General features: G+C 44.7%; 1 protein-coding gene across 1 annotated transcript; it reads left to right on the top strand.

The window, feature by feature from the left end:
• The first annotated feature begins 6843 nt into the window (after positions 1–6843).
• On the top strand, positions 6844–27004 carry LOC139163006 (acidic leucine-rich nuclear phosphoprotein 32 family member B-like). Its single transcript, XM_070743899.1, has 6 exons — positions 6844–7011; positions 21332–21481; positions 23381–23503; positions 24616–24811; positions 26154–26248; positions 26741–27004. Exons 1-6 carry the CDS (start codon positions 6958–6960, stop codon positions 26978–26980), a joined length of 858 nt encoding a protein of 285 aa, XP_070600000.1. The 5' UTR covers positions 6844–6957; the 3' UTR covers positions 26981–27004.
• Positions 27005–27709: the final 705 nt, after the last annotated feature.

The raw sequence follows: 27709 nt of genomic DNA, 5'->3' as shown, positions 1-27709 counted from the left end.
ATACAAATCCAATAAATAAATGAATGAATGAATGAATGAATGAATGAATAAATAAATTTAAGTTTAGACCTCGGTTGTGGCCGCGAAGCCTAGGGCTACCTGTATTTATTAAATAAATGGTAACTCACACACAAGTGATTCCATACAGATGAATCACACAGGTGATTCACAACGTGAAAAATTCTCAACGCAAAAACACCCCATAATCAATCCCCCACTTGGCCAGCTCCATCGCCATTCATGGTCCCCAGGCATGGTGACAAAACCATGTCTCCATTGTCTTTGGAAAGGTAGTGTGTGGGGTGTGTGAATTGTAACCAAGGGGGTTGGGAGGGGGAACTCATGTAGGGTTAAACATGAGTCGCCTTGTGTAGCAGCAGCTAAAAAAGCAATACAATCCTTCGTTTGCATAAACAGAGGCATAGAATCAAAATCACATGGAATCTTAGTATCACTTTTAAAAAGCTTTGGTTAAGGCCACATCTGGAATCCTGCATCCAGTTTTGGTCACCATATTATAACAAAAGTTGTTGAGAGTTTGGAAAAAGTGCAGAGAAAAGAAAGTAAGATGATTAAAGGCCAGGATACAAAATTATCTGAAAAACGGTTGCAGGAATTATAATATATACACACATGCATGTTTTTCTTTAACATATATAACTATTTAATAGGCAGTGTATTGTCTGTGTAATTTCACATATACATAATAATAGTGGTAATAATATTATTTACTTGTATATAATAGCATTCTTTCAACTTCTAATTTACCTTTCTGTCATTGCACCTCGTACAATGAAATTAAATGCCATCCCCAGTGTACATTATGACAATAAAAATAATACATAAACACACATTCTTCACATTCTATACAATTTAATTGAAAACCTGATATTGCATTAATTACACTATACAGTAGAATTCAATATACTGTACTTACTGCCCTGGGACGGAAGCTGTTTTTCAGCCTAGTTTTCAGTATCCTGTACCGTTGGCCGGATGGTAATAGTTAAAAAAAAAGATGACATGGATTTTTTGAACATGATAGAGGGAAGAGCTATCAAGCTCTAGAAAAGAGGGTAGAGGACCACTAATAATCCTCCAGGCAATGGTGTTTACCCTCTGGAGTACTGGGCTGTCTGCCACAGTGCAATTGGCTAACCATAGACAGTAGTGATGAAATCCAATTTTTTTAACTACCGGTTCTGTGGGCGTGGCTTGGTGGGCATAGAATGACTTGGTGGGCGGGGCTTGGTGGGTGTGGAGAAGGATATTGTAAAACCTCCATTCCCACCATACTCTGTCTGGGGTCAGCCAGAAGTGGTATTTGTCAGTTCTCCAAACTACTCAAAATTTCCACTACTAGTTTTCAAACTATTCAAAATGTCCGCTACCATTTCTCTGGAACCTGTTAGAATCTGCTGGATTTCACCCCTGATACACAGGTGCAGTAAGTTAAAATGCTCCCGGAGATGAGTCTGACCACTGTTGTAGCATCTTCAAATTTTGTAATAGTATTGCTAACGACCATGTCATACCAGAATTCACCATAACACCAATTGTAATGTAATGAAACCAGAGTCTTAGATTTCAAAAGAGCTAATTTTAATAAACTCAGAACAAAGTTGGGAAAGATTCTTTGGATGAAAATCCTAAAGGCGAAAACAACTCGAGAATCTTGGGAAACTCTGAAAAATACTATCATAAAAGCCCAGACCAACACAATGCACTGAGAAAGAAAGAACAAGACATTCAAGAAGAAACCAACATGGCTGCACAAAGGTCTCTCTGACAAATTGAAACACAAAAAAGATAAGTACAAAAAAAATGGCAAGAAGGACACACAACTAAGCCAGAATATCAGCAGATTGCCAGAATCTAAGACTCCTTAAACAAGATCTAAATATTGCCCACAAGATCATATGCTGCAACATCCTGCCTGTCGGCGACTATTTCAGCTTCAACCACAACAACACAAGAGCACGCAACAGATTTAAACTTAATATTAACCGCTCCAAACTTGACTGTAAAAAATATGACTTCAGTAACTGAGCTGTCAAAGTGTGGAACTCATTACTGGACTCCATAGTGTCATCCCCAAACCCCCAACACTTTACCCTTAGATTATCTACGGTTGACCTATCCAGATCCCTAAGAGGTCAGTAAGGGGCGAGTACAAGTGCAGTAGAGTGCCTTCCGTCCCCTGTCCTATTGCTCTCCTATATCTCCTATGCCTTTCTTCTATTCCTATATCTCTTCTTCTATTCTATCATTGATATGTTCTATTACTATACCTTCTTTTCTATTATTTCTTAGATATATTTTACTATGAGTATCTCCTCTATAACCTTCATCATGTATTTTACTATGTGTATATAGATATACTGTATACCCACTAAAACCCTCATTGTGTATTGGACAAAATAAATAAATAAATAATAAATAAAAGGCTCAGAATGAACAAAGACTTGCAAGAAAAGTCAAAAATAATAAAAATAGTTTATTCCAACATCTAAGTGACAGGGGGGGGGAATCAAGGAAACAGCCAGTCCACTAAAGAGAGAAGATGGACAGGAAATAGCAGGCGACAGAGAGAAAGCAAACCTGACACTTTGCATCAGTCTTCACACAAAAAGAAACTACAGCCCAACTAACCAGAAATATAACTGCAAAAAACAGATTGACAAACTAAAGTTAAAACAAGCAAAAAAGCAGTAAGAGAACACCTGTCTGAACTTGATGAGTACAAATCACTAGGACTGGACTGATTACACCCCAGAGTACGAAAGGAGCGGGCACATGACATCAAAGAACCGCTACACCACATCTTTCAAAAATCCTGGAAAACCGGGAACTACCAGAGGACTGGAAAAGAGCTGATGTAGGTCCACTTTCAAAAAAGGGAAAATACAGAACAATCAGCCCAACACCACCTGGGAAGCTATGGGAAAAGATAAGTAAAAAACAGATCCACCAACATCTAGAAACAAGTAATAATTATCAGTCACCAATGGTTTGTTAAAAATAGATCATGCCAAACTAATCTTATTTCATTCTTCAACTCTATCTATCTATCTATCTATCTATCTATCTATCTATCTATCTATCTATCTATCTATCTATCTATCTATCTATGTATCTATCTAGTCCAATACACAATAATACACTAGACACAAGAACAGTTTTTTTCCGAACGCCATCACTCTACTAAACAAATAATTCCCTCAACACTGTCAGACTTTCTACTAAATCTGCACTTCTATTTCTACTAGTTTTTCTCATCATTCCTTTCACCCATTTCCTCCCATGTTGACTGTATGACTGTAACTTGTTGCTTATATCCTAAGATTTTTATTAATATTGCTTCTTCATTGCTTATTTGACCCCTATGACAAGTGTTGTACCACATGATTCTTGACAAATGTATATTTTATTTTATGTGCACTGAGAGCATATGCACCAAAGACAAATTCCTTGTGTGTCCAATCACACTTGGCCAATAAAAATTCTATTCTATTCTACGAAGGTTATAGAGGATATAGTAGAGAAGAAATACAAGATATAGGAGAGACTATAGGACAGGGGACGGAAGGCACTCTAGTGAGCTTATGTACGCCCCTTACTGACCTCTTAGGAATCTGGAGAGGTCAACCGTGGATAGTCTAAGGGTAAAATGTTGGGGGTTAGGGGAAGATACTACGGAGTCCGGTAATGAGTTCCATGCTTCAACAACCTGATTACTAAAGTCATATTTTTTACAGTCAAATTTGGAGCGGTTAATGTTAAGCTTGAATCTGTTGTGTGCTCTTGTGTTGTTGTATAATGACCAAATTAGTAGACCAGCAAAATACTGTGGAATTAGTATACCACAACCTACTTCTTGGTAAGCTAGAAAAAAGTGAGATAGACAGTATCACCACCAGATGGATTCCTAACTGGCTGACAAACATACTCAACGAGGAGTCCTTAATGGATCTAAGGCTACATGGAGGGAACATAAGCAGTAGGATACTTACAAGGTTCCGTCTTGGACCCAGGAGTCTTTAATATCTTCATTAACGACTTAGATGAGGGAATAGAAAGGGAGTTTACCAAATTTGCAGATGATAGTAAGCTGGCAGGAATAGCCAACACCCAAGTAGATAGGCTTGAAATCCAGATGCCTCTTGATATTCTTGAACACTAGGCCCTATCTAACAAAATGAAATTCAATGTAAAGAAAAGTAAAGTCCTACTCTTAAGCAAGAAAACCCAAAAGTACCCATATGGATGGGCTGAAATCAGGCTTAACAGCAGTAACTGTGAAAAGGAATCTTGGTGGACAACCAATTAAAGAGGAACCAACAGTGTGTAGCAGCAGCCAAAAAGCCCAATGCAATCCTAAATTTTTACTGTTGTGAGCTGCCCCGAGTCTTCGGAGAGGGGCGGCATACAAATCTAATAAATAATAATAATAATAATTAACAGAAACAGAAACATAGAAGTCTAGCAGAAAAAGACCTCATGGTCCATCTAGTCTGCCCTTATACTATTTTCTGTATTTTATCTTAGGATGGATATGTTTATCCCAGGCATGTTTAAATGCAGTTACTCTGGATTTATCTACCACGTCTGCTGGAAGTTTGTTCCAAGGATCTACTACTCTTTCAGTAAAATAATATTTTCTTATGTTGCTTTTGATCTTTCCCCAACTAACTTCAGATTGTGTCCCCTTGTTCTTGTGTTCACTTTCCTATTAAAAACACTTCCCTCCTGGACCTTATTTAACCCTTTAACATATTTAAATGTTTCAATCATGTCCCCCCTTTTCTTTCTGTCCTCCAGACTATAGAGATTGAGTTCATTAAGTCTTTCCTGATACGTTTTATGCTTAAGACCTTCCACCATTCTTGTAGCCCGTCTTTGGACCCGTTCAATTTTGTCGATATCTTTTTGTAGGTGAGGTCTCCAGAACTGAACACAGTATTCCAAATGTGGTCTCACCAGCACTCTATATAGCGGGATCATAATCTCCCTCTTCTTGCTTGTTATACCTCTAGCTATGCAGCCAAGCATCCTACAGAAGGATACAATCAGTGGTGGGCTACTAGCCGGAACGCTAAATTGCGCTCTCTGCCGTGGCTCATAAGTTCTTGCGGGGCCAGCGCAATTTTGCTTCTGTACCTGTGGAGGTAGCAAAATCTTGCACGGAGCCACAGGTGCACCCGTGTTTCGGTGGGGTTTTTTGCTTCTGTGCATGCTGAAACACGGGCACACCTGTGGCATCAGGCAAAATTACTTGAGGCACCACTTTCTGCTGTATCTCAGCGGTTAGGTCCTACAGAATTGGCCTTCTCCAGGTCCTGTAAACTAGACAATGTCATTTGGCGGGGCCTAGGGAGAAAAGCCTTCTCTGTGGGGACCCCAGTTCTCTGGAATCAACTCCCCCCAGAGATTTGTATTGCCCCCACCCTCCGCAAGAGTCTTTAAGACTCATTTTATGTCACCAGGCTTGGGCCAATTAGATCTCAGGCCCCCTGGCCCATGAATGTTATGTATGGCTGGGGTCTGAATGTGTACGATTTTTAAAATATTAGGGATTTTAGCTTAGTTATTTAGTTAATTAATTGGATTTGCCATTCTATTTTATTGTTTTTATTATATGTTGTAAGCCGCAACATAGGGGCAGCATAGAAATACAATAGTTAAATAAATATTATTATTATTATTATTATTAATAAATATAACAATTATATAAATAATTGTGGGGGCAATATGCTGGCTCTGTTAAAAAGTGCTATTGCTAACATGTTGTAAGCCACCCTGAGTCTAAGAAGGGCGGCATAATTTTTTTTAATTTATTTATTTATTTTGTCCAATACACAATAATACACAATGAAGATAATAGAGGACACATTCGAGGAAGTAGAATTAGAGAAGGAATAGAAGAGAGGGTATAGGATAAAATAATCAATGAGAGAATAGAAGAAAGATATAGGGATAAAAGAGAAGATATATGTGATATAGGAGACAATAGGACAGGGGTCAGAAGGTACTCTAGTGCACTTATGCACGCCCTTTATTGACCTCTTAGGAATCTGGAGAGGTCAACCGTGGATAGTCTAAGGGTAAAATGTTGGGGGTTAGGGGATGATACTACGGAGTCCGGTAATGAGTTCCACGCTTCAACAACTCGATTACTAAAGTCGTATTTTTTACAGTCAAGTTTGGAGCAGTTAATATTAAGCTTGAACTGTTGCATACTCTTGTGTTGTTGTGGTTAAAGCTGAAGTAGTCTTTGACAGGCAGGACGTTGCAACATATGATCTTGTGGGCAATACTTAGATCATGTTTGAGGCGTCTTAGTTCTAAGCTTTCTAGGCCCAGGATTGTAAGTCTAGTTTTGTAGGGTGTTCTGTTTCGGGTAGAGAAGTAGAGGAGTGAAGGGCTCTTCTGGTGAAGTATCTTTGGACATTTTCGAATGAATGAATGAATAAATAAGAATACATTTCTATAAATAGTAAAAATATGAGTCCCAGTGGGGTTGGGCAACACAGAAGTCAAATAAATAAATACATAAATAAAAAGGCAAAAAAAAAACCCTGAGGGGAGCCCAGAGGATCGCAGGAAGCACCTCAGGAAAGGGGAAAAGAAATAGCCTCAGGCGGCGCGGATCGCATGGGGCCCACCGGCCGCCCGGACAAAACCAGGCGAGGGCCAAGCCCCGCCCCCACAGCTCGAGCCGAGCCACCAGGCCGGGCTCCCGTGAGGCAAAAGGGCGGGATATTTCCCCGACCCCCGTCCCTCCTCTTCCGGCGTCCTCGCCGTCGCCTTTTGGTTTCCGCCTTATATAAGGGGCGGCGTCGGCGGCGCCGGCCTCCACTTCGCTCCCGAGCAGGGCCGCGTCGGGCGGGCGGGGCAGTTGCGCGGTTGGCTGGAGGGGGAAGAAAAATCACCCGGTTGGGAGAGCGGCGCTGCGCAATGGAGATGAAGAAGCGGCTGACGCTGGAGCTGCGCAACAAGAAGCCCGCCGAGGTGAGAGGGAGGGCGGGGGATCGCTTCCTCCTTCGCCCCCCCACACGCTTGCACACACGTGTGGCCGGCAGACATGTTGGAGGCGCGGGAAGGAGGGAGGCCGCCCGGCCTGGAGGATTGGAGGGGGGGCTCGACCCTTCTCACCCCCTCCAGGGGGGGTCTCCGCGACCCCCTCCCCCAATGGCCCCATCCGGGACCCCCGCGCACATGGCAGGTCCGGAGCAGCCGGGGAAAGGCGGCCCCCACCTCCCAGGGAGGAAGGAAGGAAAGGGGGCTGCGCACGTGGGGGATTGGGCTCCACGTTGGGCTTGGGGGAGGGAGGGGGCTTAGGAGGGTCTCGCCTCCCCCCCCCACGCCCCGAAAAGGGAAGGATGCGACACCCCCCCCAAAAAAGCCACACTTTCCGGTGGGTGAAAGGGGGGTGTTGTAAAAGCCCGTCTCGTTCGTCCACGTGGGTCTTTTTCAGGGAGGCCCCCCCCCCCGCGCACAAAATGGTGGGAGCGGGCAGCGTGGGATGTGTTGCTGCTGGAAGGGGCCATCGGACTTTTGCGGGGGGGGGCAGAAGCCTGAAGATGGGGGAAGAAGACACATCAGTTTGGAAGTGAGGGGGGGGAGATGTGCATGTTGAGGGGTCGGAGGCTTTGGAGAGGGGCGGCATACAAATCTAATATTATTATCTAATAATTTATTATTATTACTTTGCAAGGCGGGCTAAATGTTTTGCATCAAGGAAGTCCGCCCCCCCCCCCCCCGCTTCAGCGTCCCCGGGATTTGGGGTTTTGCAAGCGCGCCGTTGCTTTTTGCAGAGGATGCTGCGAGGGGAAGGAAGCCTTTGGGAGGACCCCCCCTCTCCTTCTTTTGCATTGCACCGCCCCTTTAGGAGGGGGCCCTGGCTGCAAGGGACGCCCCTTCCTCGCAGGGTGAGGGCTGGGAGAGGAAATCCTCCCCCCCCCCCTCCAGACCCCCGGCTTGAGATTCCGCCCGCGGGCGCCTCCTTGCAAGAGGCCGCCTGCCCTGGAAAAAAGTGGTGGTGGGGGTTGAAACTGCATCGGGTGCGGCTGGTGGGGGGGGGCCTCCCAGCCCCACATTGGACCTGAATGGGCTTGCATTGGAACCCCAGGCAGGGCTCCCTGCTGCAAGCACTGCCTTGCTGGGCCCCCATCCCGCCAGGAATTCTGGGGCTTGTAGTCTGGAGATTCTGGTCCCTTTAAGAAAAAAAAAATATTGGACTTGTATGTTGCCCCTCTCCGTGGGGGCAGTTTACAACATATTAAAAAACTATTTATTTATTTATTTTATTTGTCATGCAAATATTGTAGTATGTTTAACATAATATAAAGTAGAGATAGAAAAGATAAAAGAAGACATTAGGACAGGAAGGGTAAATAACTAGTCTAAAACCATTCTAAAAAGGCTAAAACATTAAAAATCATTCATTCAGATTCATACCACAAACATACCACACGCTCCATTGGCCAGAATGTTGCACCAAATGTGATATTTTTTTTCCTCTCAAGGCAACTGGACTTGCTCTGGGTTTTTTTCTTTTTCTTTGAAGGCATTTTGCTCCCCACCCAAAGAAGCTACTTCCACTCTGACTGGTTGGCAGGGAATTGATGCCTCTTGCAGACAGCCTGCAAAAGGGCTGGTTTCCCTTCTGCAAAAACTTTTGCTCGGCAGGAAACCCTTTGGGGGGGGGGGCAGAGAGGAAGAGGCTTCCAGCATGGCTACATTTGAATGACAATGGGGAGCGGGCGTCCCTGGGCCCCCATCTTGGCTTCTGCTGCCCTGGATTTAGGGGTCGTGATTTCTGACAGTCTCAAAATGGGTGAGCAGTGTGGTCGAGTGATAGGGAAAGAGAGTAGAATACTTGGCTGCATAGCTAGAAGTATAACAAGCAGGAAGAGGGAGATTGTGATCCCGCTGTATAGAGCGCTGGTGAGACCACATTTGGAATAATACTGTGTTCAGTTCTGGGGACCTCACCTACAAAAAGATATTGACAAAATGGAACGGGTCCAAAGACGGGCTACAAGAATGGTGGAAGGTCTTAAGCATAAAACGTATCAGGAAAGACTTCATGGACTCAATCTGTATAGTCTGGAGGTCAGAAGGAAAAGGGGGGGACATGATCGAAACATTTAAATAAGTTAAAGGGTTAAATAAGGTCCAGGAGGGAAGTGTTTTTAATAGGAAAGTGAACACAAGAACAGGGGGTCACAATCTGAAGTTAGTTGGGGGAAAGATCAAAAGCAACGTGAGAAAATATTATTTTACTGAAAGAGTTGTAGATGCTTGGAACAAACTTCCAGAAGATGTGGTTGGTAAATCCACAGTAACTGAATTTAAATCTGCCTGGGATAAACATAGATCCATTGTAAGATAAAATACAGAAAGTAGTATAAAGGCAGACTAGATGGACCACAAGGTCTTTTTCTGCCCTCAATCTTCTATGTTTCCTTGTTGTTTGGGGGGGGGGGGATTGATGCATTTATTCTGCTCACATACAAGGGCAGAGGTCCCCAAACTTGGCAACTTTAAGATTTGTAGACTTCAAATCCCAGAATTCTCCAGCCCACACAGCTGGCTGGAGAATTCTGGGAGTTGAAGTCCACCAGTCTTAAAATTGCCAAGTTTGAAGACCTCTGTACAAGGGATTTGCCTCCCCTGTACAGGCAGCCTTATATTACCTGCCAGAATTGAGGCTAGAATTTCTGTTGTAAGGCGAGACTTTTAAGCAGGTTTTGGGCCCCGTTGTTAAGCGAATCTATGGTTTCTTCCCCCATCCAGCCCCCCCCCCCCATGGAATGGAAGGTCACAAATGGGGATTGTGGGACCCCCAGCAAAGCAATTATGAAGGGTCGGGATAGAAGTCCACGTGACAATGGTGGGGGGATTTATGCAGCAAACGTTCTAATGGGAAATGGCCATAAGCCACATTTTCTGTGTCTCCCTAACTTTGGTCCCCGAATGAACTTGTTATTCCAAAGCAACACAGAAACATAGAAGATTGACAGCAGAAAAAGACCCCCTGGTCCATCTAGTCTGCCCTTATACTATTTCCTGTATTTTATCTTAGGATGGATATATGTTTATCCCAGGCAGGTTTAAATTCAGTGACTGTGGATTGACCAACCACGTCTGCTGGAAGTTTGTTCCAAGCATCTACTACTCTTTCAGTCAAATATTTTCGCACGTTGCTTCTGATCTTCCCCTCCAGCTAACTTCAGATTGTGTCCCCTTGTTCTTGTGTTCACTTTCCTAACAAATACCAATAAAAGGGAGAGGAAAAAATAAAAAGGATAAATACAGTTTTGAAAGACCCCGGTCTCTCCCAAAGGAGACTTTGCAGCATAAAAACATTTTCTTTTCTTTTTTTAATGTCCCCTGAGAGCATGGGCATCCAAGACAAATTCCTTGCGTGCCAGGTTCACACACGTGGCCAATGAAGATTTCTATTCTACTCTAAAAATAATGCAGGGAAGTAGGAAGGGAAGCGTTGCTTGTATTGCTTTCTCAGTGCAATTTGGGATCAAAGTAAGATCTGAATTCCGAGAGAGCTTTTCTCCGCATAGGTCAGGGGTCTCCAAACTTGGCAACTTTGTGGACTTCAACTCCCAGAATCCTCCAGCCAGCCTAGGCTCAAAATGGAGCCCCGAATTCTTTGTTAATCAGGACAGTTGTTCAGCATGTTTTTTGTCTCATTGGGTGACTTTCCTTGGTTGTAAGTCAAGGACAGTATTTTTCTAGTGAGGTATGATTGCTTGTTGTATGGTACTGAACCTGAATATTTCAATTAGTTGTCAGCTCAGCTCCTGCTTTTATTCTGAGATGCTTGGAGTGGTTGGTGGGTTAACCCAGATTTTTTTTCAATTGGGGGGGTGGGGTGTCACAGCTAAAATGGCAGCTTGGAAAGACAGGAGAAAGTGTGACTTCTTAACTTTGGTGCACAGGCTTTGACCTTCCTTTGCAGGCTCATTAGGGAGTTTGTGTGCGTTTCTCTTGAACACCATTCTAGTCCTCAGTGATTCTCAACTATAGCAACTTTCAGAGGGGTGGGCTTCAACTCCCAGAGTTCCCCAGCCAAGTGGCCAGGGAATTCTGGGAGTTGAAGTCCACTCTTTTGAAAGTTGTCCCTGTGTGCAGAAAAAAATAAAGGTTTCTCACGTTTTGCCTGCTTTGGCCACTCTGCAATCATAGAATTCCAAGTTTCTAGATCTCATGGAAAACTCAGTTTGATAGTTTGCGCAAATACATTCGTTTTGGGAAGTTGTTACATTCAGAAAAAGAGGCACACGGGGCCATGGAGGCTACAAAGAAATTATTGATCCTTCTACACAGTATTGTGGGTGATTGAAATCTTTGTACTGTACTTTGGAGTTTGTCTCTCAAAATAATTGTTCCGGGCTTGAAAGTTACATTAGATCTTTTTTAGCATTTCCAAGGAAAACAAAAATGGTTTTGCTCGTAAGATATACTGCACCAAATAGCTGTAAAGCCCAGAAAATTTCGGATTTTTCTAGATAGCACAGTATTTGTTACAATCACATGCCCCTTCCCTTGGGTATATTAGACCCCAACAATTCTGAGACTCAGGATTCTAGTCCTCTTGACTGGGATAATTTGTACTCCATTTTATGAGAAAAGGGGGGAGGACTCCAAATTAGAGAAAGAGAAAATTTTGCAGAACACAAACTTTTGTAGGTCACAGTCCCCTTTTTCTCCGAAGACTGTGTTGTGGAGAATCTGCAAACCTTTCACCACTGGGGAATGTGTTTGAAATGAGTGGAAATGATTATGCCACCTGTTATTATTTTAAAATATTTGATGTTACATAGAAACATAGAAGACTGGCGGCAGAAAAAGACCTCATGGTCCATCTAGTCTGCCCTTTCTGTATTTTATCTTACAATGGATATATGTTTATCCCAGGCATGTTTAAATTCAGTTACTATGGATTTACCAACTAGGTCTGCTGGAAGTTTGTTCCAAGCATCTACTCCTCTTTCAGTGAAATAATATTTTCTCACGTTGCTTTTGATCTTTCCCCCAACTAACTTCAGATTGTGTCCCCTTGTTCTTATGTTCACTTTCCTATTAAAAATCACTTTCCTATTAAAAAAATGTTCCTCAAAATCATCAAAGTTGGAAGGGACTTTGGAGGTCATCATTTCCTACTCAGGTAGGAAAATCTATACCATTTTAGAATCTCTTAAATGCCTCCCTTGATGGAACAGCCACAACTTCTGGTGGCAAGCTGTTCCGCTGGTTGATGGTCCTGACTGAGGAAGTTTCTCCTCAATTCCAGATTTGCTTCTATGTTTGAATCTATCCATTGTTTCTTATCTTGCCTTCTGGTGCTTTGGAAAACAATTTGACGCACACACCCAATATACCCAATTCCTGCAACCTTTCTTCTGCATGTTTTAGCCTCCAGCTCCTTAATCATCTTAGTTGCTCTTCTCCTGCAGCCTTTCCAGAGTCTCAAAATCTTGTTTATAACGTGGCATCCAGTATTCAAAATGTGCTCTTACCAAGGCCTTATGAAGCTTATTGTTCTGTTTAGAAATTTAGCTCGGCGCCCATCGAATTATGGACAGGAATAAGTCAGTATATTTATAGAGAACAGTAAAGCACAGTGAGGTAAGATTGTAGAAGCAGTACAAATGTTCCCTCAATTTTCACGGGTTCGAACTTGGCAAATGGCCTATACCACGGTTTTTCAAAAAATATTAATTAAAAAATACTTTGCTGGGTTTTTCCTATACCACGGTTTTCCCCGCCCAATGACGTCATACGTCATCGCCAAACTAATAATATTTGCAAATAAATGACCAAAAATTATTTTAATAAATAATTATGTTTATAAATATCAGGATCACTAAGTGTCTTAGTAATAATGGTGAGTAAATGGTTGTTAAGGGAATGGGAAATGGTAATTTAGGGGTTTAAAGTGTTAAGGGAAGGCTTGTGATACTGTTCATAGCCAAAAATGGTGTATTTACTTCCGCATCTCTACTTCGCGGAAATTAGACTTTCGCGGGCGGTCTTGGAACGCATCCCCCATGAAAATCAAGGGAACACTGGTTTTTTGATTGGCGCACCACTGGTGCATGCAAAGATGGTCTGTCCAGGCAAGTGGAGAAGGGTGGACGGCCAGTGGGCTAAGAGGAAGATTATTAGAAGAGGATTAAAACTCCTCCAATTCAAACCGAAGTTTAGAACTTGATCTCCCTATTGTAAAGAGGAGAATTCGCTTAGTCTAGCTAGCCAAAAGTGGTGTTTGCTTGGTTTGTAATAACATTTGGGAGTTGGAAAGATACCCCAGAATGCTTCCTAGATTTTTTTAAACCAAAGTACACATCGTCCTAGGTAAACAACCACAATCAAGCCCCAAATTTCTGTTGCTAAGTGAGACCATTTGAGTTTTACCCCATTTTAGGAAGTTTCTTGCTGCAGTTCTTGAGCGCATCCCACTGTGTTTTAAATCCGTTACATGATTGTTAGGTGGATGTGGCTTTCTGATCCACTTGGCTTGTCAGAAGATTGCAAAAGTGGATTCCAGGACACAATAATATGAGCCACTGAATATAAAAATACGGTCATACATCTGAAGAGTGGTCATAAGTCACTCTTTTCAGTGCCACTATATCTCTTACGTGTTTATTTATTTATTTAATTCGACTTCTATGCCGCCCAATCCTAAAGGACTCGGGGCAGTTAACAACAATAATGTAATACGAAGCAATGAAAAGAAGTCAAATTTAAAGACTAAAAAATTATAAAACCCTAATTTAAAAACCCTGTGTTTTCATGCTTCATGTTGCCCCGGAATGAAGGGACTTTGGATTAAAACCCTGCTGTTCTGTTCAAACACACTATACACAAATTCTGTTCATTTTTGGTACTTATATTTGGTCTTTTTGAAAACTTTTTCACTTGGAAACTAGTTTGAACATTTCTGCACACAATGAAATAAAAATTGAAATGAAAAAAATTAATGCTTACATTTTTATTTTGCTCATAAAAGGCTGCGCCCCCCCCCCCCGCTGTGTTCAATTATTTCAAATTTATATACAAATTATGCTGTTAATTTCAAAATTTCACAAAAAGGGGGGGAGCAGCCGCCTTTTATGAGCAAAATGAAAATATAAGCATTAATTTTTTCATTTCAATTTTTATTTCATTGTGTGCAGAAATGTTCAAACTAGTTTCCAAGTGAAAAACGTTTTCAAATTGACCAAATATAAGCACTTAAAATAAAGAATGTTTAGTCCGGGTCAGGGAGACCCAGGAACAACTTTAGTGACCTTTTTTCCCCCAGCAAAAAATAACACCCCCCCTCCCCAAAAAAATTCTCATAGAGAGAACCCCTGACATATGACGCAAAGCCATGAAATTTCAAAATTCAGATATGCAGGGAAAATTTTTAACAGGGTCTCAAAAGTTCGAAAACGGGCTTCACAGACCCGAACAGAACAGCAGGGTTTTTAACAAAGTGGAAAGGGACCTTGTAGGTCATCTAGTCCAACCTTCCCCTCCCCCAAAGCCCAAGCAGGAGACCCCACATCAGGGGTGTCAAAACTCAAGGCCTGGGGTCGGATCTGGCCTGGGGGGGGTATTTAGATCAGGCTTATGGGGCTGACCTGTAAACAGTGCTTCTGCTGGTGAAGGCTGCATGTGGCCGTCCATTTTTACTGGCCGAGAGGGTTGCAGGGTGCAGTGGCGGCCAATGGCGCTCGGGAATCCGCTTTTTGCCGGCAGAGTGTTCAACTCACCATGAGTCAAACACAGCCCTGGTACGTCCCCCAATGAAGTTGATTTTGACTCCCCTGCCCTACACCAGGGGTCCCCAACCACCGGTCCGCGGACCAGTACCGGGCCGCGGGGCATGTTGCACCGGTCCGTGGAGTCAGCAGCTGCCGGCCCTCATGCCGCCACCCCCTCCCTCCAGCGCTTCGCCTCCCGCCGGGCAAGAGGCCTCGGGAGGCAGGTTCTGCCGGCCACAGGATGATGGATGGGACAGAGGGGCGGGAAGGACCGAGAGGCTCAAGCCTCTTTTGGCTTCTGCCGCGGGGCGCTTTTGCGTTTTTGGCTGGGGGGAGGCAGGAGGGCCAGCCTCTGACCCCCTCTCTCCAGCGCTTAGCTCCCGCTGGGCAAGAGGGCTTGGGAGGCAGGTTCTGCCGGCCACAGGACGATGGCGGGAAAGAGGGGCAGGGAGGACCAGCACCCCCATGCTTAATCCCGCCCCCAACCACGCCCCTTTCCGCACCCACTGGGCCATAGAAAAATTGTCTTGCTGAAACTGGTCCCTGGTGGAAAAAACGTTGGGGACCACTGCCCTACACCATCTCTGACAAACGGCAGCCCAATCTCTCCCACCCAAATCGACTTGTTTTCCGATCATGAGATCTTTGTGCAAGGGGGGGGGGGACCCCGGCCAGCCCTGCTACCACTCCTCCCTTGCTGGCATCCATCCATCCGTGCGTGAGCCCCGGTGAGCTTTCACCTGCCTCGGCCTGCGCAGAAGGGAGAAACTGCAGGGTCAGGCGCGGCACAAGAATGCGGTTGCTGGCGCAGCCGGTTGGGCTGCATTGCTGCTGTGCTGCCAGACTCATGAGATCAGGCTGGGCTTGTGCCACGCAGCTACTCCGAGCAGCGCCAAAGCTCGGGCACTTTCAGGAAGACGGCCTCGGTGGAGCCAGTCCTGAGGCCTCCGGGTCAGAGAGCTTGAAAAGCCGGTTGCTGGCAGGGCGTGGGTGTGTGTATGTGTTTGTGTAAGCAAGTCTTCCGCAGCCTCTGGGACCCAGGGACTTAAAGCGGTACATTGCAGCTGCGTGTTCGAAGGAAGAAGGATTCTAGTCCTCATGGTCTGTAGATATTCTCAGGCAAATCTGCTTTTTCAGGAAGGGACTGGACTTGGTGATTTTTTTCTTTTGAAGACGTTTTGCTTCTCATCTAAGAAGCTTCTCCGGCTCTCACAAGATGGTGGGGAATGGAAGGATTTATATTTCCTGTAGACCGCAGATAATAGCCATCCTTTCAGAGCAAGGGTATCACACTCATGATGTGTTGTTGTCACACATTGTTGTGAGGTAACATATGGCAGGTGAGTCTTATTGGGAGTGGGCAGCATAGAAGTCGGACCAGAATATCTCTGGGACCGTCTTCTGCCGCACGAATCCCAGCGACCAGTTAGGTCCCACAGAGTTGGCCTTCTCTGGGTCCCGTCGACTAAACAATGTCATCTGGCGGGACCCAGGGGAAGAGCCTTCTCTGTGGCGGCCCCGACCGTCTGGAACCAGCTCCCTCCCAGAGATTAGGATCGTCCCCACCCTCCTTGCCTTTCGTAAACTCCTTAAATCCCACCTCTGCCGTCAGGCATGGGGGAACTGAGACATCTCCCCCAGGCCTATATAGTTTACGTATGGAATGTTTGTGCGTATGTCTTTTTAAAATTATGGGTTTTTAGATATTTTTAAATATTAGATTTGTTATTGTACATTGCTTTTGTTATTGCTGTGAGCCACCCCGAGTCTACAGAGAGGGGCGGCATACAAATCTAATAAATGAATAAAATAAATAAAGTCAAATGAATAAATGGCAACTCCCCCCTCTTTGCTAAAATGGGGGGGGGGTGCATGGCCAGTGAGTTTGACACCCCTGTTTTAGGGAGTTCATGCTTCAGTGACTTTCTAAAAGGAGGCTTTCTAAAAGACTGCGTAGTCTGGAGGACAGAAGGAAAAGGGGGAACATGATCGAAACATTTAAATATGTTAAAGGGTTAAATAAGGTCCAGGAGGGGAGTGTTTTTAATAGGAAAGTGAACACAAGAACAAGGGGACACAATCTGAAGTTAGTTGGAGGAAAGATCAAAAGCAACATGAGAAAATATTACCGTATTTTTCGCTCCATAAGACGCAGTTTTTTTCCTCCCAAAGTAGGATGAAAAATCAGCCGCGTCTTATGGAGCGAAGATGCAGGCAGGGAGGGGGGGAGGCGCAAGCCCAAAAAGCGCCTTCGCCCCGGAGAGCAGCCGCCGCCGACCTCTTCCTCGCCCGCGGAGTGGCAGGAGCAGGCCGAGCAGAAGCGCCCCCGCGCCGGAGAAGTTGCCCCTCCGAGCCCGACGTTCCGGGCAGATGCGGCAGGAGCAAAGCTCGCCCACCCGCGGCCCGTTGCGGTGCTGAGCGAGTGGGATCGCTGGCGCCGCGGTTCACTCCTGCCCACCCGCCCCCACCCACCGATCCCTGTTTTTTCCCGCCAGCACTCCGGGCGGCGGCGGGCACCTACCGGGCAGGGCGAGGAACCGGCTTCGGCGGGACGAGGGAGCAGTAGGCGCAAAGAAGCTCTCAGTTCGATGAGCGGAGGATGGCCCGTGCCAACCGCCCTCCTCGCCTGGCTCTCTCCTGCGCGGCGGGCAGCTGCCGTGTGGCTCGGGTGGAGCGGGTCGCCCGGGATGATGCTCTGCCCCGCGAGCGCCTCTGTTGCCTTCATGCCCCACAGTTACCGATTTATTCCTATTTCTCGCTTCGTCCAAGTCATGAAAGTACAAGTAGTTCCTGACCTTAACAGCCACAATTGAGGAGCCCAGAATTTCCCGTTAAGCATGTTTTGCCGCAGCTTATGACCATTGTTATCACAGTCGTTAAATGAGTCACTGCAGTTTTTGAGTTAATAGTTAATAGTCCCTCGATTTTCGCAGGGGATGCGTTCTGAGACCGCCCGCGAAAATCGAATTCCCTTAGCAACCATTTTGATTATTACTCACCATGTTTATTTATTAAAGTTTATTAAAAAAAATATTAAAGGTGGACGAAAGTTTGGCGATGACATATGACGTCATCGGGCAGGAAAAACCGTGGTATAGGGGGGGAAACCGTGAAGTATTTTTTAATTAATATTTTTGAAAAACCGTGGTATAGGCTTTTCACGAAGTTCGAACCCGTGAAAATCGAGGGGACACTGTACAGTACTTGGTGAATCTGGCTTGCCCATTGAATTTGTTTGTTAGAGGGTGACAAAAGGTGATGACAGGACTTTAGCGTCTGAATTTTGATCAGGGTCGGAATGCAGCAGTGGTCATCAGTGTGAAAAATAATCACAAGTCACTTTTTTCAGCATTCGTTATAACTTTGAATGCTCACTAAACAAATGGTTGTAAGCCGAGAACCACTTGTGCCTAACTTGGCAGGAGGGATCAAGACGTGTAAATTTACCCAAAGTTTAATCAAAGTCAGCATGTTTTTGGATCGCTATCTGCGCACTCCAAAATGTTTGCTGCACGGCTGCAGAAAGGGAGGCTGTTTTTTAAAAGGTTTTTTTCTTCTTCCTGCTTTCCGGAATGGACATCGACTTCCTTTGCAAAGGCAGCTGCTGTGGGCAGCCAGTTCAAAGGCCTCACAACAAGCCTGCGTGGTAGGCTGAATTCTTAGCTCCTGCTTGAAAAGGCTTATTATCCCAGGCTATTCAGTGAGGCAGCTCCTCTCATCGGCTTAGGCTATTTAATTTAGTAGCCGGAACAGTAAAAGTGTACAATAGAACAGAACACAAGTTAGTTAGAGAGTGCTGACTCATGCATGAGGCAATCTGTGCTATGATTGGTTGTTGTGGGTGAAAAGGGGGAATTTCCCCTTTTTTCCCGCCTTTTCCTTCTGTGTGTCCTGTTTACCATTTAGATTTACCTCATGACGTTCCTGTGTCCCTGACTGCTCATCTGCTCTTGTGATTGGTTGCTGTGAGGGTAAAGGGGGTGTTTCCCTCCCCCCCCCTGCCTTTTTCTTCTGTATGCTCTGTATACTTTTGGATTTTCCTCATCATGTTCCTGACTACTTTGTCTGCTCCTGCATGAGGCAATCTGTTCTGTGATTGGTTGTAGGAGTAAAGGGGAAGTTCATTCCCGCCTTTTTCTTCTGTATATTGTTTAGATTTACCTCATGATGTTTCTGTGTTCCTGACTTATCTTTTCTGCTGTGGATATAGATGTTGAATGTATTTAAAGAAAACTACTAGATTGTGTTGGCTTCTCTGACTCATCTTGGGACACTTGCCAAGCAAAACGGGGGCCCCTCATTTAAACTTTTTTTAATTAGAACCTTCTTTAATAAAATGAAATATTTATGTGGTCCTTGCTGGCGAAGGTATTTCAAACCAACATGTCATTCTGCATGCATATTGCTCCCAAAGGGCAGGTTGTCAAAGATTGAAGGTTGTGTGAATAGTGTCACACTTGTGGTAAGTAGTGACATATTCGCAACTGAGCTAAAGCGAGACTGGATCTTAAAGAATTGGGGGAAGTTTTGTCGGAGAGAACTGCTAGGACCCTCAGGTGTTGTTCCCAATTTTGCAACCTTTACCATGGTTGCTTTTAAGTGACTTGTGTAGTTGTTAAGTGAACCTGGCTTCTCATATTGTCTTTGCTTGTGAACAGGTTGTAAATGGTGGTCTGTTGATTCAGGGGTGCTGAAGCCATTGGAAATACATAACTACAGTGTTCCCTCGATTTTTGCGGGCTCAAACTTCGCGAATAGCCTATACCACGGTTTTTTTTAAAAAATATTAATTAAAAAATACTTTGAGATTTTTTTCTATACCACGATTTTTCCCGCCCGATGATGTCATACGTCATTGCCAAACTAATAATTTTTGCAGATAAATAACAAAAAATAATTATTATTGTTAATAAATAATTATGTTTATAAATATCAGGCTCACTAAGTCTCTTATTCAATGGTGAGTACCAGTAATAATGGTGAGTAAATGGTTGCTAAGGGAATGGGAAATGGTAATTTAGGGGTTTAAAGTGTTAAGGGAAGGCTTGTGACACTATTCATAGCCAAAAATGGTGTATTTACTTCCGCATCTCTACTTCGCGGAAATTCGACTTTCGCGGGTGGTCTCGGAACGCATCCCCCGCGAAAATCGAGGGAACACTGTATTTACGTTACTGCCATAACTACTCCCTTTTTCCGGTGCCTGCTGTAAATTTTGCTCGCTAAGCAAATGATTGTTCGTCAAGGACTGCCTGTACAGGTATACTGTTTTTGGGGGGAGGTTTTGTGGGTTTTTTCCCCACCAAAAAAGTCACCAGGTATCTCAGGGGGTTGTCATCCACTGACTCATCTCATCTGTTGATGTTTCCCCCCCTGTCAGAGAGAGGCCTTCAGGAGCTTCTTCAGCTAGCAGGACTTTCCTGAAGGCCTTCCTGGCTGCAGAAGAAATGGGCTGAGGTACATGAGGCCTGGCTGCAACTATACGAAGGGAAGTAGTAGGGCAGCACCATCCCCACCCTAGCTTAATTTTACCTGTTCACCCTGGAGTGGGTGGGGACTTAATTAGGGCTTATATTGGGTGCGCTTGTAACATTCAAGCTAAGATTTACTTTTGGGGTAGGTTATATTTTTGCAGAAATGCGGGAGTCTTTAACTTACAATCACAATGGAGCACAACATTTCTGTTGCAAGGCAGTGGTTAAAGTGACTTTTATTATTATTATTTATTAAATTTGTATGCCGCCCCGCTCCGTAGACTCGGGGCGGCTCACAACAGTAATAGAAAACAATATTTAATACAAATCTAATAATTAAAACTAAAAACCCATAATTTAAAAAACATGCACACAACATACCATACATAAACAGTATAGGCCTGGAGAAGTTATCTCAGTTCCCCCATGCCTGACGGCAGAGGTGGGTTTTAAGGAGTTTACGAAAGGCAAGGAGGGTGGGGGCAATTCTAATATCAGGGGGGAGGAGCTGGTTCCAGAGGGTCGGGGCCGCCACAGAGAAGGCTCTCCCCCTGGGACCCGCCAAGCGACATTGTTTAGTCGACGGGACCCGGAGAAGGCCCACTCTGTGGGACCTAATCGGTCGCTGGTATTCGTGCGGCAAAAGGCGGTCCTGGAGATATTCTGGTCCGATGCAATGAAGGGCTTTATAGGTCAAAACCAACACTTTTGAATTGTGACCGGAAACTGATCGGCAACCAATGCCCCATTTTATGGACATTTCTAGCCACTGCTGAGTGAATCACTTGTTATTGGGAACACGGTTGTTAAGTGAATCCTGGATTCCCTGTTGACTTTCCAACTTCCTTCAAAGTTGTAACTTTGAACCGTCACTAAACGAACAGTTGTAAGACCTGTTATAGGGCTGTCGGGACATTGTGTCCCCGGTGAGTTCCGGGAAGGTTGAGGGAGCTGCCTTGAAAGTCCCCCCCACCCACACCCTCCAAAATAGATTAGACCACATTCCCCCAGAATCCCCTAGCAGTTTGCCAGGTGGAATTCTGGGAGCCAGGATTTGAACACATCTTTCTTTACTAGGTGAAAGAGCTGGTGCTGGACAACTGTCGCTCGGAAGATGGCAAGGTCAGCGGGCTCTCCTCCGACTTCGAAAACCTGGAATTCCTAAGCATGATCAACGTCCACCTTCTCTCCATCTCTAACCTTCCCAAGCTTAGCAAACTCCGGAAGGTAAGCCCCTGGGGGCAGGGACGGCTGCAAAAATTGTGTGTGGCTGTTTTCGGTTTTTGTACTGTGCAGTGGGCTGTTTGCTTTAAATTAGGGGTGTCTAGCTCAAGGCCCAGATCCTTGGCCCATGCAGCCACTCTGAAAACAGCGAAGGGCCAGCCCCCGCGGTGCCATTGCCAGCAATGGAGCCTGTTTTCACTGGCAAGGTGCCCGTCTCTGGTGATGTCGAGCTGGCCACGCCCTCCCCCCCAGATCAAACAAAACCCTGATGTGGCTGACAATGAAATTGAGCTTGACACCCCTGCTCTAAATAGTTTGCCCTTTGCTTTGAGGTTTGGATTTGAACTTCAGCATGGGTGGCTGGGGAATTCTGGGAGTTGAAGTCCACATCTTTTAAAGTCCCCCATTATTTGAAAAAACACAGCTCTCGATCATTCCTTTTCCAAGATTTGGGGTGGTGGTGGAAGGAAAGAGGACACAGATGGGGCCATCCGTAACCCATCTGTGTCCTCTTAAACAATCTTCCCTGATTTTTTATTTATTTTATTTTGTTAGATATATTTTACCATATATTTTATTATATATTTATTTTATTTAACTTACATACATTTTGCATTTATTTTTCATATTTTATTTGATATATTTTTATTGGAGAGAGAGACAGAGAGTGAATCTTGTATTTTCAGACTATATGATGCACCTACATTTGGAGGAAGAAAACGAGAAAAAAAATCACTCTGCAGGCCATAAATGCACATCCCATTTTCACCAAAAAGGCACCCATTTTTGGCCTGCAGAATGCTTCCAGGGGCTGGGGAGGGCAAAAACACACAGAGGGTTTGGGAGCCCAAAAATGGCTCTGTACTCAGTCTATAAGATTCACCGAAACACTTTTAGGGTGGGGAAAAAGTGTGTCTTCTATTCTCCAAAAATAGGGTATTTTAATTTTTGTTATTTATATTTTATTTTCCTTAATTTGTTACATGTTTTCATTTTAAAAATTATACATTTATCATATTGTATTTTTATAATTTATTATATATATATACACACACACATATAACTTTTTTTAAAATTTAAATAATAAAATAATTTAAAAAAAATATTTATATGTGTATAGATATGTATATATATTATTTTTTAAAATTATTTTTATTTATTCAGTGCCCACTTTTAGACTGGGCTGGGTGGGAGGCACAGAATTACCTTTTGGGAAGGGGGAGGGCCATCTTTCATGGGAGGCTAGCCTTTCAGCCCCATCCCGTTCGGCTGGTGGCAGTTCTGAACCATGACAATGCCTTTGTTTTTCTCAGGGCGGATCTTAGTCATCAAAAACTTGAAGCTGTTATTTTAAAAGTGTAATCCTTAATGGCCTCTTCCTAGAATCTGGGAGGGTTGAGGGATTAGCAGAGTTGCGTAATAGGTGAAAAGGGGGGGGGATAGGGCGGATGGGCCCCAATTCAACTCCAGAGGGGTGTTCGTGAAGCCCCGATGATCCAGGGTGGATTTGATTTAAATCAACTTGATTTAAATCGTAATTTTTAAGGAGCAGCTATCACCTCTCTCTCTCGTAGCGGCTCCTCCTTTGACCTGCTGTTGACTCAACAACTGTCCCAATATTGCAGAATATACCGCCTGACGCTACGTACCCTAAGCTGCATTTCATGCTGAATAAACTAGATTATTAATTAAACTATCCTTGGATAGATTGTTACTCAAAGCATTTTATTAGAATAAATTGTTTAAAAATACTTTTTTAAAAAAAATCAATCGACGATTTTTATCCACCCTACCCGGATCTGATGTAGTGGAGAGGGATGTTCTCGGGGTGGGGGGAGAGAATAATCCACATTGAAGGTGAAGAGGGGAACCGTCTCCTGTTGCTTTTATCCCTCCTTGCAGCTGGAGCTGAGCGACAATCTTATTTCTGGCGGGCTGGAAGTCCTCGCGGAAAAAACGCCAAATTTGACGCAGTTGAACCTCAGTGGGAATAAAATCAAAGAGATCAGCACGTTGGAACCTCTGGTGAGTTACCGGTTTGGCCGGACCGAATGGCGAGTGAGCGACTTCGACTTGGGGGGGCAGGGTGAGTTGTGTGGTAAGATGCACAAAATGATTTGAGCTCCGAACAGATGTGGGGAAGCGCTTGGAGTTTGCAAACAGTTGTCAACTTCCGACCTCAGTGTCAATGTTCCAATTAGCATTCGAGAAATAAATCAAGAGTCCAAACCTTGGCCTTCTTCCAGGTCCCTCGTCCCCACACCCACCATGACCTTGAATTTAATTTAATTTAATTTATTGGATTTGTATGCCGCCCCTCTCCGTAGCCTCGGGGTGGCTAACAACAATGATAAAAACAGCATGTGACAATCCAATAATAAAACAACTAAAAACCCTTATTATAAAACTAAACATACACACAAACATACCATGCATAACTTGTAATGGCCTAGGGGGAAGGAATATCTCAACTCCCCCGTGCCTGGCGGTATAAATGAGTGTTGAGTAGTTTATGAAAGACAGGGAGGGTGGGGGCAATTCTAATCTCCAGGGGGAGTTGGTTCCACAGGGCCGGGGCCGCCACAGAGAAGGCTCTTCCCCTGGGGCCCGCCAAACGACATTGTTTAGTCGACGGGACCCGGAGAAGGCCAACTCTGTGGGACCTTATTGGTCGCTGGGATTCGTGCGGTAGCAGGTGGTTCCGGAGGTAATCTGGTCCAATGCCATGTAGGGCTCTGGAATCTCTGGAAAGAATTTGTTGTGGCTAGTATCTTTCCATCTCCTGCAACCACCCCTCCCTAATTCCCACAGTACTATTCAACTTGTGGCAGGCCAACTCAAAACAATGGCTTCGGCCAACACTCAGTTAACCAAAACATTTGTTGAGCTTTTCATACCCCAGTCATTAAGTGAAGCAAATGAGACAATCCCCCGCCCCCCCAAATGTCCATATTTTTTAAAAATCCGGTAACCTGCAGCACGCTGTCACTCATGCGTCACACGCTCACCAGGCCCATGCCTGGTTTAGTGAACGGGGGAAAGTCACAATACATTCTGTGACAACTTGAGTTGGACACCCTGTTCTACAGGTCGTCTTGACTTACGTTCGGGCCACTTTTCTCCCCTCCCCGCTATAGAAAAAGCTGCCTCACCTGCGGAACCTCGACCTCTTCAACTGCGAGGTGACGACGCTGAACAACTACCGCGAGAGCATCTTCAGTCTTCTGCCTCAACTGATATATCTCGATGGGTTTGACGCCAGCGAAAAAGAAGCCCCAGACTCGGACCCGGAAGCAGACGGGCTGGATGACGAGTATGACGAGAACGGAGATGGTGAGTAGTCCGGCCCGAGGGGGGCGGGCATTGCACGGCAGCCATCTTGACTTTTTTGACCCCTCCCTAAACTTTCAGAGCAGGTTGGGACATCTTAGGTCCCCGGTTAGGTCCCACAGAGTTGGTCTCCTCCGGGTCCCGTCAACTAAACAATGTCGGTTGGCGGGCCCCAGAGGAAGAGCCTTCTCTGTGGCGGCTCCGACCCTGTGGAATCAGCTCCCTCCAGAGATTAGAAGTGCCCCCACCCTCCTTGCCTTTCGTAAACTCCTTAAAACCCACCTCTGTCGTCAAGCGTGGGGGAACTGAAACATCTCCCCCTGCCTAGGTAGTTTTCTGTGTATGATATGACAGTATGTATATATTTTTATATATTGGAATTTCTTGTTTATTAGACTTTAAATGTACTATTGTTATTTTAGATTCTAACTATTAGATTTGTCATTATATATTGTTTTTATCATTGCTGTGAGCTGCCCCGAGTCTACTGAGAGGGGCGGCATACAAATCTAATAAATGATGATGATGATGATAATGTTAGAACAGTCCCAACTGTTCTAACTGGAGCATGTGTGCGGGGGGGGGGGCACACACCGAAGACTGGAAGAGCATTTCCCGAGGGTGCATGTGTGCAACTCCTCTAAGAATTGCCTGGAGTTGTCTCTTCCGACTCTATTACTCTGTTGTTATTCTGATTTAACCAGGGTGTCCAGCAAAACAAGGAAATCAGGGAATTATCAGGGAAATCAGCGGTTCGGGAAATATCAGGCAATTATCAGGGAATTCGTGAAAAAAAAACTGGAATAAATCGAGAAAAACCAAACTATTAAAATGTTTAAAAGTCAGGGAAAAATCATATTATAAAAAAACTGGATCGCGCTGCCTGGCAGAGTCAAGCAAAAAGGACCATAACTGTGGCAACAACTTGCTTCCTTGGCTACCAATATTTCTCCATGGCTTAGCCCTTTGGTATGAACATCATCTACGACCACGCCTTAACTTGACTGCCAGTTACAGGGAAATGTCAGGAAAATATCAGAATTGCTTTCCCCTTGGACACCCTGTTAACGGATGAAAGAGAGCCCAAGATGTCTGTTACTAAATGAATCTTTTGGGAACCTCACATCACTGTTGTTGTTAAGTTAGCAAATAGGGTTAAATGATGGAGGGACATTGCCACCGTCATAAATGTGAGTCACTTATGCATCTGAACTTTTTGACCCTGTGATCGTGGGGACCCTACTGTTGTAACTTTGAACGGTCACTAAATGAACGGTTCATCGCTGGAGGAGTGTCCGGGGTTGTGAACCGGTCTCTGATGCAAGCGGTGTCTTTTCTTTTGTAGAAGACGAGGAGGAAGATGAAGAGGAGGAAGACGAAGAATTAGATGATGAAGATGACCTGGACGGCGAAGACGAGGAGAACGGGGGCGATGATGAGGTGAGCCATAATATCCACCTTCTGCATAATTGTCTCCATGGGTGACGGGTGGGTTTGTACGTCAAGATCGCCAGCAGCTGCCAAGACGGCTACTTTCGTCAAACAAATCTTGTTGAAAAGAAACATAGAAGTCTGACAGCAGAAAAAGACCTCATGGTCCATCTAGTCTGCCCTTATACTATTTCCTGTATTTTATCTTAGGATGGAGAGATGTTTATCCCAGGCATGTTTACATTCAGTTACTGTGGATTTTACCAACCATATCTGTTGGAAGTTTGTTCCAAGGATCTACTACTCTTTCAGTCAAATAATATTTTCTCAGGTTGCTTTTGATCTTTCCCCCAACTAACTTCAGATTGTGTCCCCAGAGTTCTTTTTAACAAGATTTGTTGCGATGAAAGAGTCTGTGCTACAAGAATTCCGCCCCGTGGACCACAGGTAACGCCCTTAATTTTTACTTAGTTATTTCAAAAATGTCCCTTCCTCCTCCAGGATGAAGATGACGAGGATGACGGAGATGAAGACGAGGATGAAGATGAAGAAGTTGGTGGGTATATTCTTCTGACTTCTGTGGCTGAGACTCATGTCTCGGATTGGGGGGGTGGGGGGCCCCTTTGGAGGTCTTTGCAGGCTGCTTTTTTGAACCCTGGTAGCAAGATAGGGGGGTCTTCAACCCCCACCCACCCCAAATTCCCCAGCCAACTAATGCCACCGGGCTGCACTCCCTCTTAGTGCCCTGGGGGATTCTGGGAAGTAAAGTCCATCCAAACTAAGGAATGAAACTCTATTTTAAGGCCTCAAACGGGCTTTTTCTGGAGGCAGCTGGGCTTTTCTTGTTTTTCCTTTGAAGACGTTTCGCTTCTCATCCAAGAAGCTGCTTCAGCTCTTACTTTTAAAACTTCATTATTGTGAGTTTGATCCTAGATAGGGGCTGGGTAGATATTTATCTCTGGGCACAATGAGAATATCCCTCCTGAGCAAAAACACTGTGACCTACACCACTGATATAGCGAATATGGCACGGGGGCCACAGGTGGCACGCGGAGCCATATCTGCTGGCATGTGAGCTGTTGCCCTAGCTCAGCTCCAATGTGCATGTGTGTGCCAACCAGTCTCACAGAGGCTCTGGGAGGGAGGGTGTTTTTGGCTTCTAGAGAGCCTCGGGGGTGGGGGGCATTTTTCCCCTTCCCTGGCTCCAGGGAGGCCTCTGGGGAAGGTGAAACACGGGCCTACTGGGGCCCACCAGAAGTTGGGAAGCAGGCTGTTTCCAGCCTCCAGGGGGGCCTTTATTTATTTTATTTATTTTTATTTGATTTGTATGTTGCCCCTCTCCGAAGACTCGGGGCGGCTCACAACAATGATAAAAACAATATTATAGTGGCACAAATCTAATATTAAAAGAAATAACTAAACCCCTATCATATTAATACCAAACATAAATTATAAGGAGCCTGGGAGAAA

This window comes from Erythrolamprus reginae, chromosome 1 (genome assembly GCF_031021105.1).
Source record: "Erythrolamprus reginae isolate rEryReg1 chromosome 1, rEryReg1.hap1, whole genome shotgun sequence".
NCBI lineage: Eukaryota > Metazoa > Chordata > Lepidosauria > Squamata > Dipsadidae > Erythrolamprus > Erythrolamprus reginae.
Note: the sequence above shows the minus strand (reverse complement) of the source record. Positions and strands in the feature narration are given on the sequence as shown.

Coding starts and splice junctions, on each gene's coding strand:
- LOC139163006 (XM_070743899.1), top strand. CDS start 6,958: ATGGAGATGAAGAAGCGGCTGACGCTGGAGCTGCGCAACAAGAAGCCC. Junction 7,012..21,331: donor GCAACAAGAAGCCCGCCGAG/GTGAGAGGGAGG, acceptor TTTCTTTACTAG/GTGAAAGAGCTGGTGCTGGA. Junction 21,482..23,380: donor AGCTTAGCAAACTCCGGAAG/GTAAGCCCCTGG, acceptor CCCTCCTTGCAG/CTGGAGCTGAGCGACAATCT.